We start from the raw sequence: 15,860 nt of genomic DNA, 5'->3' as shown, positions 1-15,860 counted from the left end.
GGGAGTACCAGAAGAGACGCCAAGGCGTGCCATCGCGCAGATATATGTGCATGTATATAGTATAGGAGGCGGTATTTTCCATAACCGCATTACTTAAAGTGGACGGGGGCGTCAGGGTGACGCCCGACGCATTAAAGCAGCAACTCGCGCCTCATGTCTCTTCTCTATTTTCTCTCTCTTATCTTTTGTCTCTCTCTCTCTCTCTCTTTTTTGCCCAATACTCGCCCAGTTTTGTTACCGTCGCCGCGCACCATCGCACCGACCCGACTTTCGTCTCGCGCTGATCGCTCACGTCTTGCATCGCGATCAGGGCCGGTCCCGTTGAGGCGCCCCAGATAAGGGAGGCGCCGATGTGTGCCAGAGCTTTTTCGGTTGAGACTCATAATGTGGCAGTGGGCGTCGGTCTAGGTGTTTGTTCTTCTCTTCTCCGGGCTTTCGTGCCAGGTTACTCACCGTATCGAGCGACGACGCGTCGAGGTATCAACCGACGAATTAAAGCTTATGCTGAGAGTGGTAAGGAAATAACCTGGACGACGCATCGGGTTGTCGTGCTTTTTAACTTGTCGGCATTTGTATGGGCGCTGCCGGTCGCACAGTTTCGTTATCTTACAGTTCATGTAATGGAAACTGCTAGAAAAAGTGCGAAATTTCGACGCTCTTTACGTTTGCTAACATGGGGCTGACATAAGTTTGCGCATCATGTGGATAGATGTGCATTTGTAAAATAAAAAAAAAGTAAAAATGCTACTGCGATGTTCAAGGCAAGCATAATGTCGGTACGACTGTACTTGGGTACTGTGCTTGGCATTTCGAATGCAGCAAGCTGATGTCTTGTGAGAAAGAAAAAAGAACAATGCAACTTCTACTCTCGAACAAGACTTCAGCCGCTTCCGAAAGAAAGTACCATCTGACCAATATACGCTGTTAAATATGTTAATGCTTGAGTTGGTCTCAACAGTTTTGGAATGAAAAAATTGGTTGGGATCAAAACAGTAAGAAAATATACAAAAGATAAGCCAAGTTAAATTCTGAAAGCACGGGTTCTGCCATCTTCTAGGCGGATCCCGCACACACAATGTACGAAACCCGTGCCTTCAGTCCCAGCTGCTGCGCGCAGCGAATTCTGGGCACGTAAGGCGCCAGGCGCCGGCAAGTGTCTCCCGCGTCGCACGCTTCCTTCCGCGCCCACGTGCGATGCGGTGAAGTTGAAGTTGCAGGGGTGAGGCGGGGGCGGACGGGAGGTATGGTGGCAGGGGAGGTGCTCTAACTGCTCGCGCCTCTGGGGCCGCTCTGCTTCCGTTCCCGAGGAGTCGTGCTCACGCATTAATAGAGGTTCGCCCCGTTCATAATTTACGACCGTCATTTCGGGCACTTTTCGATACCGTTATATAATATGTATAGAGCGACCGTAAGGCAGAGGCTATCCTTTGTAGCTCTTCGTTTCCTTTACTTCACACGCGTGCCCCGTATATATCGTTCGAGCGCTTTTGTATTCTCTTTTTATTCCTTATTTCGCTGGTTTTCTCATCGACTTTGGCGCCAACGTCTAATTTCTACTTCTCTCAGCTCACCACAAGATATTGTGAGCCGTCCTCGCTGCCCCCCACGCCCGGGAGTTTTCTTTTCGAGAAAACTGTGCAGCGTTTTCAGATCTGAGAATCTGTTATTAAGGCGTACCGCGCGCTTTCTCGTACATCGTGTTTCATTATAAATTGTGACGTTTCCTTTCATGTTCCATTCTTTCCTTCCCCTACACCGCCCCTTTTGTAAAAAAAAACAACAAAAAAACATTAAAAATGATTGAGGCGCTCTAGCTGAGAAACTGTTCACGTGCCCTGCATCGGCAACGGAAACTGTAACGGCGCCTACTACGTCTCGCCGCAGTGTATCCGCCACTGAGTGGCCGGAAAGCGTGAACGGTCATTTTGTGCACCCGGAAACGTTGAAGCGGAAAAACAAAATCGCGCTGGTCTTTGTCGCCGGGAGCAGTGGGCGATTCTAGATAGCTTGCCGTGTCCATTGTGAGAATCGTTTCTTCTTTAGCTGCGTGCGTAAACTTTAAAACTTCTCATTATTCAAACAACTCAAGCAAACGGGAGACGTTTTGTGCCTGTTCATGCACTCTCGTCCGAGTATATTATCACGTGCGGTATTGCTACAGTATGCTCACGCACGCCCGCACCTATCCACTGTAAGGAAGGGCAATTGCAAGCAATGTCCGCACTGTACAGTGAACAGGGTGTGTTTCGCACCTTACTTTGTTCCCTGTCTACAGTTATGCTTGAGAACTTTCGTGCGCAATATCAGTTACAAAGAACGCTGCATGTGGTACAAAGCCAACGAAGGGAACAGAGACAGTATATGCCAGTAACGACTCTGTGCAAAGGAAGAGGTCCGTGCCCTTTTGATTCAAGAACTATAAAGTAATACGCTTTCTTTGCGCGGCTGTAATTTTCAGCAGTAAGTTGTTATGTTGAAGTGCGTTTATTTCAATATCTTGTTAGTCTTTTGCTTGATTTGTCCACCCAGTTCTCCCCAAGACCTTGCGTAAGGTTGGCAGTACCTGTAAATAAATAAAAAGGAGAAAACGAAAAGACTGGATACGCCATGCAATCATCACGAAAAAAAAACAAAAAAACTCAATGGTGCTTGTTTGGGCGACACCATGGAAATGAGTGAGTGGTCGCTGATACGAACTATACGCTCAATAACCATACACTGATTTCTTTTTAATTTCTTTAATTTTTCTTTCTTGATGTCTTCGTTCTCGTCATCTTTTTCAACGCCTCGACATCGGACATCCCTGGGAGCTCCCAGGGAGTTCCCTGGGAGCCCTCGTACCACTTCTGGCGCAGTGGTGGAGCGGTTAATCGATGCGCCACTGCCCCTGGATAGCAGGTGCTGCCACTGTGGGCGCTCCAGGTTGCTCTTCTCGGTCAACCTCTCGTGAACAATCATTAATTTAACTGCCACCTGCCACGGTAGGCACTTTGCTGACAGTCCGGTCGGCAGAGAAGGCATAACTTTTGCGCTTCACCTAGGGCTTCATGAAATCCGTTGACCGCGACATGTCCTCACTAATCCTCACGCATTAATAAAACAAATATAGATCAGTCGCGCTTAACTAATTCAGACATATTGACATAGAGCGTTCACGCGGTTGTCTTGCAATAAGAGCGCGGTAGATAGCAAGAATGGTCGCAACTGGCAATGCAAGAACACTAGCCTCTAAGACACGTAAAGGAGTCAATGTGCTTGAGCGCATAAAGCGACTTGACTGGTGGTAGGGACGGCTCATTTTCTTTTAATATGTTGTGTTATCCTTGCTGACATGTTTTCCAATATCTTCTTCGCATTTGTTATTGTATATAGTAATAACCCCCCTACAATAATGCCTCATGGACGCTGTAGGTACTTTGAATAAATAAATAAATAAAATAAACCTTAATGGCTGCCACAAAACTGTAGGATGCACGTTATTTTCACACAGATTTTGTGGGACCAATCGAAGACACCTGGGGCAAATGACATTTCTTTTCGACGCGACAAAGTTTGGTCGCGACCACCGGCGCAACTTTTCGCGTCTTTGTCCCTAAAGGACGGGGCCGAACGAAAGACTTTGCCCAGAGATTCCATTAAGCGCGCGGCAGCTGCAGATAAAACTCGTTTTACGGTTGCCATGGGAACGGGGCTGCTTGCCTGGGCGCCGTGATTATACGACTGCTTCCGAAGCAGTCGTCGTCGTCGTCGTAATCGCTGCGAGAGCAGAGAGCATGCTTACAATGCTACTAGCGCCGGGCCAATTAAACGCAGCCGTGATCGCGCGAGAACTGTACGGCAGAGGGCGCTCGCGCTCGTACATACATCGTCCCCCGACTTGGCGGTTGGGAATGAAGGTCCATTCATTTGGGTTTCAACCCCCGGCATGCGTGTCGGACCGGGCCTTTATGTGCGAGACGAGAGCGAGGCATATCTGTGTGGCCCCCCTCTCTCGTTCGTCGTCTCTCTCCTCTGTTCTTCGTCTCGCCTCCCCCCCCCCCCCCCCCCTTTTTTTTTTTTTTTTCTTCTTGGGAAGCGATTACGATTAACTCCGGTGGTCGCGCGCCGCGAAGAATCATGCTACGCGTTACAGTGGCGTTACGTTGTGAAGGGTGTATAGAGGGGGGGGGGGGGGGGGGGGGGGGGGGGGGGGCTGCGACGGTGGAGAGGGACGCACTTTTTCAAACGAGGAAAATATGCAGATGACGAACTCCTCCCGACTGCGTTGCTTTTCCCGCTTCTTTTTTTCATTGCGCGTGAACTGATCACGCCTATGGAGTTTCTTGATAAACTGGACTGCCGACCAGCGGTGACAGCGCCTGCTGCGCGAGTCCAGACCTCGACTCTCCCTTCTCCTCCTCTTCGAGCCACCCACGGAGTGTGCATGCGTGGGTAAGGTGTCCGCCGCTCCGGGCAGGGCGCGTTCATAACGCGGCTTATACTTGCGCACCCCCCTCCCTGTCTATATATTTGCAGTGGGCTCGGCTTCTCTGAAGGCGCGGCGACCGAGTGAGCCGGGCGTGTCCGCTTTCCAGGACGCCGCCTTGCGTTGACCCCATCCGTTTCTAATTTAGGGGATCGCTTTCTCCTCATGGCTCGCGCCCAGATATGGAAGATTAACTCCGACCGTGTTTGCCAACGAAGGAGAGAAGCTCGTTTTGTTTTCGTGTTTCTGAATGTTGGCGCAAGAAGACAGAGGCGAGAACATATACGTTTCCTCCTTGGCGTTTTTTTTCTTCACTTCAAAATGTGTGCGTTTGCTTGCTAGGCGAATGTGACCGATTTGCCGTGTGTATTACGGACAGAGTATCTTACACCACTGTTAAAAGGCGCTGCTGAAGACTTTACTGAGTGATTTTGACGTATTATTGGGATGTTGCTTGGGAAAGAGGGTTTGTTTGTTTGGATTTTTCTTTCTTTTCGCCTGCATGCGATAGCACCTTTCCCTGTTTAACGTAAAGAACTGCTAATAGGGTGACCTATCTTGGCGTAAACTTTTTCTCCAACATTGGCGATGGGCATATTGCCACGTATCATTGTAGTGTCCGTTCTTTCGCGCTCAAGGCCGCAGGAACGAGGTGTTATCATTTTTGTTCTTGACGCGAGAAGCGACCAGCCTAATCTCTATCGATCACAGCCATGAAGAACTGCATCTACGTTTTTCCAGATTACTGTAGTTGATTATGACCTGTTACCTCGAAGTTTACTTGCCGGATTTGAATTGAGCGATCGATGCAGCAAGCGGCGGGTATTCGTAGTTCGACGACTGACAAGCACGTTTGTTGCTTACGCCGCTTCCGTGCTGTTTAGTTCTTTTGCGGGCGCAAGTCAGCCCAAATAAAGAGCTTCGTTTGCAAGTCTTGTTTCTGTCTTCCTCACCGCTGGACTGCCGTCACTACAACGTGACAATATTTTCTTTTCATTTCGTATACAGCGCAGTAAATTCTGTATTTCTAACTTCGAAGTTCGTGTGATTGTGACAGAAGTTTGACTTTCTTTTTTTTTTTAATGAATCGTTCGTAATGCGCCAATATCACTGCTGCACGAGACCGGCGAAGCAGCCCGCTGTTGGTGGCTCACATGGGAACCCTCATTCTAGCCATGGACACCAACCGAGTTGTTTGTTGGGCTTCGTATTTAGCCTATTCCTTCTAACATGGCCTTTTTTTTCTTCTTTTCTTTGCAGTCGTTCTTCTTGACACAACGACAGAGAGCATCCTGAACTGGACGCGGTATCCCTACGGACCACAAGCAAGGACCCCAGGGGTAAGTTCGTGAATGCCCGAGTCAATTTATGTACTCTGCGCTATTACTGTGAAGTATTCGCCTTGGTTTGAGTTAACTTATGGCTATAGTCGGATACAGCTCTAAAACGAAACGGCTTTACCCCTTCAAAGGACCCCTTTCGAGCCAGTGGCGTCGGCCGATTTAGCGTGACAATGCAGGTAGTGACAGATGAAAGGGTATACTTCCCTCCATCCATGGTCAGGGATAGTCGCCTCCCTGTATTGTCACTTCTCCGTACATTGTGACGCAAGCAAGCTCATGAGAATCGGCCGACGCCATTGGCCGGAAGGGGTTTATTTGACGGGGAAAAGCCGCTTGGTTTTTGAGTTGTATTCAAGTATAGCAAATGCGCGTGCTCTTTCTGCTCTGTAAACTTCTGCGTACATCTTAAAGTCGCACGATAATACACATTGATCAGACGCTATTTCTTTGCGAATAGGAGCATTCTATAGGAACTACGCGAGGTCGTGCATTTTCACACTGAAATAAACCAAAACAGTACTCCTCAAATGAACTGCGAATTCATTTACGTTGGTATTCCGTGTAGATGTGAAACCTGGCTTCCAGTGCGGCGCTGCAGTAATGGGGAGGTCATATTTGACTTCGGTCACCGGTTTGCTGACCCGAAACGACCCGCGCGGGCTTTGTTTAAACAGGCTGGCCAACGTGTCGTCGTTTAGGCATAAGTGTGACGCTTAAAGGAAAACGGGTCACTCTTTTTCTTTCAGTCTCACATTGTGCGGTGCACTGTAAACCGTTTAGCATTTCGATAGACACTTCCGCCTCTAAATGTAAACGAATGGTAATACGTTCTCAAAGAAATTACAATGCCAATGCCAACCAAAGCGCATGCTGAACAAAATAAGCCTGGGAGCGCGAGCCGCGCTTCCCAACCGGGCACCATCAATGGGAATATGAAACAGACGGTGCCCTAGCGTCTACATTTAGGCCTTGCTTCTGGAGAGGGCGCTGAGAAAAAAAGAGGCATTGGCGGATCCGTCGGCCTTTCACACGGATGCGCTGTTTCGCTCTTTTGTCATGCATGCGCAGAGCTTCTGCGACTCGTTAGTTTCATTTACCCGGCCAAACTATGCGACAGGCATTGTTTCGCCGTGCGCACATTCGAGTCGCCCGACGAACAAGAGTCGAAAGGGGGCAGGGCTTGGAGAGAAGCGGTGCGGAATAGCCCGTTCAAAGAAAGCCGGCGTGGCGTGTCGACTTAGGAAAGCCAACACGGTGGCGATGCGCATGTAGCCTGTACAGCGGTATCCAGCTGTGGACAGCCAAATTGCGCGGCTAAATAAGTGACACCGCCTTTGCCACCCCCATCCCTTCTCTCCCTCCCCGTCTGCGCGCACGGCCCGCTGGCTACGTCTCCAATCAAGGCAGCAAGCCGAGCGAACCGAAGCGGACATCTGGTGCCGTCGGCGCGCCTCTGTGATGCAAATTTTAATTCGTCCAAATTAGGGGTGTTTTGCCGTCGTCGTTAGCCGAGCGTACGTTGTTTTGTTTTCTCTCGGCATTGTAGTCGGCCCTCGCTGCGCGCCTGGCTTGTCTGTTTGGTTACCGGGCATTCGCTAAAGTCCTTCTTTCTCTCATGCCTCGTACAAGCCCGTGCCGGCGCTTCCACGTGTTTGCTCTCGTCAGCGTGGTTATTGTCTCCTCGTAGCTTGCTTTTTTTCTTCGTCTGATTAGACTCTTTTTCAGCTGGTTGTGCCTGCCGGAATTACTGAGCAGATTTTCTTGTTTCGATTATCACGGAGACGTCTACGTTAGATTTGTTTACGTTAGCTGTTCTTCTGTATTGCTGCGTGAACATGCTCCCGTGGCTTGCTTGAAGGTGCCTACTCTGTATTGCTTGGTCAGAAAGAGAGCCACAAACACTGCCGAGTGTTTCTAAAGTCAGCTAGAACCTTGATACCAGAACTTACACTCAGAAGACCATATTTTATCTTATAAATACAGCTGCGCGCTGCGACGATGACGCGTTCAAGTGCAGTTCAAAACGCAAAGAAGGGAGTAATCGGGCTTTAACGGAAACTGTTCTCTTCACTAAGTACCTAAAGAAGCAGTCAGGAGTCGCTATAGTCGCAGTACACACGTGCTTGATCGCTTTCGCACTATAGCATTCTTTTTGTCGTTCCGATTTTCCGTCGCCTGCCCGGTGATTCAGGTTCCCGTGTCGGCGCCGTGTCTTAATTTTGCTTCGGCGTCCCTATTTACCGCGCGCCTCTCGGAGCCGTGTTTTCACAACCGTTCCTCGTTGCGGTACGACGCGTTTACCCAAGAGCGGTGGACGCGCGCTAAAAGCGGTACTTCTCGGCGAGCAGCAGCACGTGAGGCTTATTTGCTTTGTTCTTCCACGAACTGCTCCGTCCGCGCACGCTCCTTGCGCCTTGTGTACGCAAGGGACGGAAGACAAGACAAGGCGCCCGCACTCGAGAAGTTGCTGGAACCGTCGCTGTATTTCTCTTGCTTGTCGTCAGGCTTGCATTATTTCTTCTTTTCGTTGCCGTCTTGCCCAGGGTCTGGTCCTTTTGTTGTTGTTAACTCGGCTGAGGCTCGCTGCACTCTCGTCGACATTGCGAACTGTTGGGGCGTCTGCTTTTATGGTTGAAAGATTGCCTCAGACAAAAGCCGAGGCCCAGTTTACATTCGTTAGTCGACGGTGTTGTACTGACGCCGTCAGCTACCGGTACAGTGGTCAGGAACTTATATGTATGGTGCGCAGTTTTTTGAGGGGAGCTATGACGCTTTTTATGACTCTTATGACGGTGTTTATCAAACTCGGTTGATTATGAAATGAGTCGGAGTAGTTTTCGGTTCAATTTTCTCTCTTGTTTGGTGGCCGTGCGCTGTGGACACGCCCGTTTCGGTGGGGAAACTGTGCCGTCACTTTGGCCGTACAGACTCGTGTGCATCGGCACCACAAGTCACGGCGCTGGCACGCGCGTGAGTATGAATGGTGGTAACGGGACGGGTGGGGAGAAAAACTAGTTACGTGGTGCCGTATCGCTCCCGCACCTCGCTACCGACAGCCGTCTCCCCCGGCCGATGACTCAATGAGGGGCCCTTAACGGCGACGCGCCGTTCACGCGTCGCTCCATTGCGGCCACGTAAGGGAAAAGAAGGGGGTGTTACAAGAGGCGGGCTTCTCCGCAGTGGCCGGGCGCACTGCGGCGCAGCGGCAAGAAGGCGTCATGCCGGAACGGCGGCTGCGGCCGTTTTGAATTTGACCGAATCCTGCATGGCGGGTGCGCTCGGTCGGTCGCGTGCGATAGCGACAAATCACGTAATTCGAGCTTATCGGCGGCCATTAACAGGCCCGTGACGGCCATAAAAATGCCGGTTTTATTGCGCGGGCGCGCGCTCTCTTTCTGCGCACGAGCGAGAACCACGCGCACGGCACTGCGCCGTTGGGAGTGCGGGAGGATGAGAGGGAGGCAGGAAAGGGAAAAGAGCGGACGGGGAAATTCGCCGCTCAGCCGGGAAGGGCTCTGAGGATGCGCCGCGCTAGTTGTCCGGGTTTTAGCCCGGCAGGGAGCGTTTGATCCCGACTTCCTTGGGAAGCCCTGATTCTGCTACCGCTTGCCGGGGACGGCTGGCGATTTATATCTCGGGTGACGGCGTATCCGGACGCTCGTTTGGGGTTGGCCACGGCGGCGCGGGCTCGTCGGAGATTAGCATACAGCGCGGCTTCCGGTCATGGCTAGGTAGTATTCGATCTTCGCCTCCCTCCGTACCCGCGTCGTCCTCCACGTTCCGTGCGTCGTCTCTCCCTTTCCCGTTCCCGGATTTTGCGCTTCCGTTCAGAAGAAGCCTGCGTTGCACCACCGTAGAATGTTCGGGTATTTTCATGCTGACTTGTAATCGAGCTTTGTCATTTAGTCGTTTTGTTTTTGTGAGTGTAGTGTGCTGATTTCGGGGCATCTGTTTCCGGGGCTTCCGAGTCGGCGCACCGTGCATTTGCGCGCGTTGTGTACCTACACACTGGGTGCATGCTGTCTGCTGTTACGAGCTATTTGACAAAGTTATTGGTGTTATCCATTCCTTTTCGTGCTCATCACCCTAGTTAATTCGGTATAGAATAAAACGAAACGTTCCATATGCACCCCGGAGTACGGGCATCGCTATAGGGACATTTGTTGTAGGGACATTTGTTGCAGGGACATTTGTTGCAGGGACATTTGTTGCAGGGACATTTGTTGCAGGGACATTTGTTGCAGGGACATTTGTTGTAGGGACATTTGTTGTAGGGACATTTGTTGTAGGGACATTGCTGTAGGGACATTGCTGTAGGGACATTGCTGTAGGGACAGCGTTGTAGGGACAGGCACTGAGCAGGCAGTAAGCGTCAGCGAGTCCGAAGTACTTTTCTTTCGCATCCTGGCTGCACGTGCACTTGAGAGAAAGCACCTCGAAGGCAGAGCGGAGAAACGCATGCCGTAGCACACACGACAGCGAAGCGGTATCGTCCGGCTTGGAAACGCCCTTTCAGTGTCATTACTCGGCTCGTCGGCCGCCGCTATCTTCTTGCGGCCGCGGCTCAGGTAGAAGAAAGGCGCGCACTGCCATCTCGACCCGCGGTGTCTCGTTTCGACGCGACCATCATCGTTTCGCCGATTGCGGTCTCGCAAACCGTTTGGAGACGCCCCCTCCTTCGACCGTCTTTTGTTTGTATGCTTTCCCGTGTGCTCTTTTGGTCTCCAAGTCTTCAGAGGAGCCGTTTAATGCCGCCCTGCCCTTTATACCTGTATTTCGTACTGTGCTGCTTTAGTGTTTTAGCTGAACAACGTCGGACTGTCCCTGACTTGCCTTTATAGTGTCGCCCTCTTTGTTCGTGTCGCGGTTGGTCGTTGTTTTGTCCTTTCTCCCCCTCTCTCCTTCGGTATGACTTCACTTTTCCACGGGTCTTGCGTCTCCGTTTCTCAGCCTCTCCGGGTCTTTGTTTTCGTGCTCTTTCTTTCCTAGGGACTTGCCGTGGCATCGTGCACAGAATAAGCTTTTACGGCTTATCCGGTTTTGGCTTATGACCGCATTCTTCCTTCAGCTTTCTGCGCACTGGAGACGCACAACGGAAATTTGTTGCCGGTCGAGAGGAGGAGAAAGAAGCGTGGTTAAGGTGTTTAGGAGTGGTCAAGTTGTCCAGTGGCTGGTAATGTGACTTGTTCATTTCTGTCTGTCCCGTCGCCAAAATACACACTGGCTGGTCGTAACGGAGCTGTTTCGTGTATGGCATTTCTAACTCTGGATAAAATAGTAGAGGGCAGAAGTGGCAGCTTCGCACGCCGTCTTGCGAAATAGAAAGAAAAGGTAAAGCGAGCAAGGTTAACTGCGTCCCAATCCACGGCAGCTGTTGCTACCGTACAGCTACGTGCTTTCGCGGGAAGATGGACCAAACAAGAAGATAAAAAAGAAGCAGGACAAAGGCAGCCAGAAGTGCGAGGGACCTTGTTAGCTGCTTTTAGTCTCGCCCAATTACGAGAAAAATGCTCGTTATGCAGTTTTCTTGCTTCCATACCATGCCCGTGCTTGGCTGTTATCTCTTTCATCCTTTGTTTCCGATTAGAGCCTTTTTTTTTGTTGCTTTGCTTTCCTCGGGGAAGTCCCCACACCTCGTTATTCCTTTTATGTTGCTTCTCGTTCGTTCGCAGAGAAGCCCATCGTTTTGCCACTTTGTTCGCCGATTCTAGGCGCTGCTGTGACGTTCTTTCTGAGACACCAGGAAGGGGAAAGGGAAAGAAGGACCGTTGTGTTCTGCTTACTTTGCAGCAGGGAGTTGCTCCCTCTCCCTCTCTCTTGGCATGGAGTTGTTTGCTTTTGCTGTTTTGCCCTGGACCTCATCTCGTGTCCGGCCCCGTCTCGACCAAGCCTGGGAGTCGTCCTCCGCCAAGACTTGCTTCTTGGTCTGACCTCCGCCCCTGCTTCTCCTGCTCGGTTGCCTTTGTGCGTTGTATGTCCGCCGCCCTGCCTTCTTTCTGTCACGCTTTTCATACCTTAACCCTCTCCCTCTCTTTCCGTGCCATCCGCTACCCTCCCTTACATCATTCTGGGGAGCTTCGTGAACCTTCGGGCTTCTCGGTCTCTCTCTCTCTTTTTTTTTTCCTTTTGCGTTCTACTTCGTTCGTTCTGCTGCCCTCTCGCAATTACGTGGAGCGAGTGTAGGCTTATTGGTGACGTTCTGTTCTCTTTCGCTCTCCTTCTACTTCCCCCGTCTGGGCTTTACCGCGTTGTTTGACGCCCGGCTTCATCGACGCTCTGGTCGGTGGGCTCGCTTCTTGTTCCCTTTGTTCTTGTGTTCTTTGCACACTGCACACGCTCTCGGTGTTGAGGTGTACTGCCTCGGGGAGAGGCGGCGTTCGACGAGGCCATGAGGGAACTTGCGCGGCTTCTTTTCCTAATTTGCTCCGCCTTATCCCACTCTTTGTGTTGTGATGCCTCTGTTTGGTTGTATTCTTCCGTGTGCTTCGCTTTCCTTGTCACGTGGCGCTACGGTGCTGGCGCAGCACATGAAGAATAAGGGCAGCGTGATGTGTAAGCTGGAACTTGAATAAACGGTTGTCCAGAGTATTGGTTGTGCTACAGGTGAGCGTAATGATGTGCCGGTTAACAGTGCGCAAACATGTTTCACGGGTTTATTGGAAAAGACGGATAAAGTGGAATTCGGAGGGCTGGGAGAAAAAATTAAAAAAAGGCGAGAAATAAGACAGAAGGGTGATGGTTTGTGTTTGCATATGAAAAAGAGATATATGTGTGCGAATTCATATTCATCCGCTCCATAATATATGCGATGAACGCAACTGCGTGCCTTAGCGACAGTTAATGAATCAAGGACAAAAAGTGTACCTCCTCTGATGTACTAATCTGGACTGCACTGGCAATGCTTTCTTTTCAATCCACAATACAATGCTTTACGCGATTTATTTGCGGCCATTATTTAACGCTGCCTGTATTTTCGCTTCTCGCTGTAACAGTCGCTTTCACTAGCAAACGCTGTCTTACTCCCTCTCCCCCATCTGACAAGCCAAATGCGTCACTTCCGGTTTTGACTCTGCTTCATCGATTCTGTTCCCTTTCCTTTCGATCTGCGTAATTTTGTCGTTTCCTCCACCTACCGCCGTCAGACTAACGAATCAACGCTAACGAGCGCCGCATTAACGAGAGGTAACCGAACGCAGAGAGGGAGCAAGGGCGCAATATTTCCTTGCGATAAGGACAGGGCATATAAACTTTCTCCCCTCGCATTGCGGTAAAAAGAAGAAATGAGTGACGGTGAGGAGGAAAAGAGGGCTGCAGAGGAGACCGCGAGTTTTCTAAACGATCGCGCGGGCCGATAGCGCGATCGAGTCTCGAGACCCGTTCTGCGCGCCTGCGACGATTGCAAGCGTTGGGGGCGCGGAGACCGGAGCGAGACTGCATTCCCCTTTCCCTCCTCCACCTAGCTCCCCAGCCACGATGCCGAGCGAAGAGCAGGCCAGGGCTAGAGTCTGCCGCCCTCGTCTCGGCGGAAGCCGTTTCCGCCACGCGACCGGCCATTTCCGCTTCCGCTTGACCCGCCGCCCGCCCCCTCTTTTCCTCCTTCTCTTCTGGCTGCCTCACCCGTCTGCCTGTTGTCCCCCCTCCCGCTGAGCAGCAGCACCCTTCTTTCCCAACGGCGTCACCGACGAACGACGACGACTTCCAGTTGGCGGTGGTGCCCTGCGCAGGATGGCTTCTCCATGTTCACTCTCTCTCTCTTTCATCCGCGGCCCTTTCTTTCATCATGCCTGGGATTCCTTTCCCGCCGCCGCGAATCGAACGTGGCGCTGCCCTGGTCCCCTGGTTGCCGCAGTGCACCCCCCCCCCCCCCCCCCCCCCTCCCGCTATCTCCCTCTGTGCGCCAAGTTCCTTGTCCCTGTGTAACTGCGCTGCTGGCGTCAATACGGCCGAACCGTATTGACCCCTGGCACCGCGAACCACCGCCTCACGGCCGGAGCTTGTCTGGCAGAATTTCTCTCCCTCTCTCTCCCTGTTAAAAGAGGAACAAGGAGGTTCGTGCAGTGTCTCCAACTTTGTTCTAAAACATGTCGCGATGTTTTCATGTAGCTGTTATCAGAGAGGTGTTTGGGGGGCAGTCAGTCAGGTCGAAGTTTGGAGCAGCGTCCTACCGCGTAATGAATACAAATCCGTGTCTGGTTTTAATTTCTCCTAAACATTGAATTGGAAAGGAACGTCACAAACCAGGTACTGTCTACGAGTTTGAAGAAGGAGAGAGCCCCAATTGTTTGACCTTTCCCATCGATTTCTGTTTCTGCTGACTCGCGATTCTGTAGAGAGAGCCGCGCTGCCAACTTCGGCGTAACTCAAGTCGAAACCGTGGAGGGGAAACAGGAAAAGCTCGTTTTCGTCTCAGCCAACAACTAGCTTTTTCCCGGGGGAAAAAAATAAGGAAAAAAAAAAAAAGCTGTGTGGCGGCAACACCGTCGCGAAGAAACTTATTTCCAAGCCTGAGGAAATTGAGTAATCTTCAGCGCTTCGGGCGCCCCAGCCCCCCTTTCGCGCTGCCAAACGTTGTGGTGTCGACTTTAGAAACCACTTCGTAGGCGTGCCCTTCGAAATATGTGCTCGCTTGCTCACTGGCTTGCCTTGCGCTTTTTCTTTTTGCATATCAGTCTCCCAATTTTTCTCGCGTTCGGAAAACGAAAATCGAGTTTACCTTCAAGTCGGCTGCGTACATTTGGGTGTGTTGTTTCATTTTCAAAGGAACATCTAATTTAAAGGTGCGCTTATTCAGTCGTTCATAGTGATCTTGTTCTAGCTCTCTTTACAAAGCGTTAGCTCTTCATCGCAGGCGCGGGCAAATTGAGAATGTGGACGCAGGAAAAAAATAAATGGAGGGAGTTTGGGAGAGGATTCAGCACTATTTAACCCAGCCATCACCTTCACTGCACAAATTGCTACCAGTAGCAGCCATGCCTATGGGAACAGTTGGTGGTGGTGTGGGGTCTTTAACGCCCCAGAGATACGCCGCAGTCGGGATTCGACCTCCGTCCTTGGTGTGTGCAACCGAACCTCATAGTGCTAAGCTATTTCGTGTGTTATGGAGTATTCCAGTCTGCGATCCGGAGCAGCTCTCCGAATCCGCGAAGGAGCAAGATAGATTTCCGGGGAGTCTAAGGACCATCTAAGGAACTCAGGATCTGGGTCTAAATTAATTACCTATTCAAACACGCTCTTCGGTTTAGTGGAGCAAGGAAACATGTTTGTAATCGCCTATTGGAATACATCATTAGAGAAGCCAGTTCTGATGAATAGTCAGTTATTCATAGCGATAACTATTAACCAAGACTTTGTAGTCATTATTTTGTTCCTCTAATCTGTGCCTTCATATTTTGAACCCACACTTTATAGGGAGAATAACTGCGCTGCGTTAGCAGTATATGATGAAATTCGTTTTGTCATGGAGTAATGATTTCAACACATTTACAGTGTTAATATTGTTGGTAAGGGGTCTTCAATTGCAGTACAAATGTGCAGACGCCTCCCGCATTCCTTCGCGTGTATGTTGTCATGACGTGAAGCACAGCCTGAGGTCACGTGTACTAAAATGAGCGCCGAATGCGGTTGCTCTTTTAGCAGTGACAGCCGGTAGTTCAATGCGAAGGATAAATTGCGACTACGCAGTATTGTCACGTCAACCTGACGGCGTGTAACGGCTCACTTCTGGCAAATCTCCTGCGTAACAGTTCCAAAATGAGCGAGTGTGGCTGAAAATGTACTTCTAATATAATTTGCGATTTTTTAAATTTTTTTTTGACGACAGACAAGGCGTTATTTCCTGCTTGAACGCGATAAGCCTCGGATTTCTCTTTTTTTTTCACATTCCTGGTCCCCCTCCTCAGAGCCTTAGAAAACTGTCTCATCAGTTTTACCGGATACTCCTTCTCAAGTCGGTCTTGCCGCTTTTTTTCTTTTTCTTTCTATCTTCATTTGTCCTTGCGCTGTTCCCTCCACGCCGTTTGGCGGGCACGTGTTATTGAATTCTCTCGCGCGCC

General features: G+C 50.6%; 1 protein-coding gene across 12 annotated transcripts in view; it reads left to right on the top strand.

Annotated features, from left to right (window-relative positions):
• The window catches only part of Eph (Eph receptor tyrosine kinase), a 255,410-nt gene that overhangs the window by 202,180 nt on the left and 37,370 nt on the right, over positions 1 to 15,860 (top strand). For all 12 annotated transcript variants that reach the window (XM_089574614.1, XM_089574613.1, XM_089574615.1 and 9 more), the window contains exon 2: positions 5,726 to 5,805. In XM_089574614.1, coding sequence (XP_089430740.1) covers positions 5,726 to 5,805 — 80 coding nt within the window. The remainder of the gene's footprint in view (positions 1 to 5,725; positions 5,806 to 15,860) is intronic.

This window comes from Amblyomma mixtum, chromosome 2, assembly GCF_055824585.1.
Source record: "Amblyomma mixtum isolate Tamu chromosome 2, ASM5582458v1, whole genome shotgun sequence".
Lineage (NCBI taxonomy): Eukaryota > Metazoa > Arthropoda > Arachnida > Ixodida > Ixodidae > Amblyomma > Amblyomma mixtum.
The sequence above is the reverse complement of the archived record's forward strand: the minus strand, read 5'-3'. Positions and strand labels throughout refer to the sequence as shown.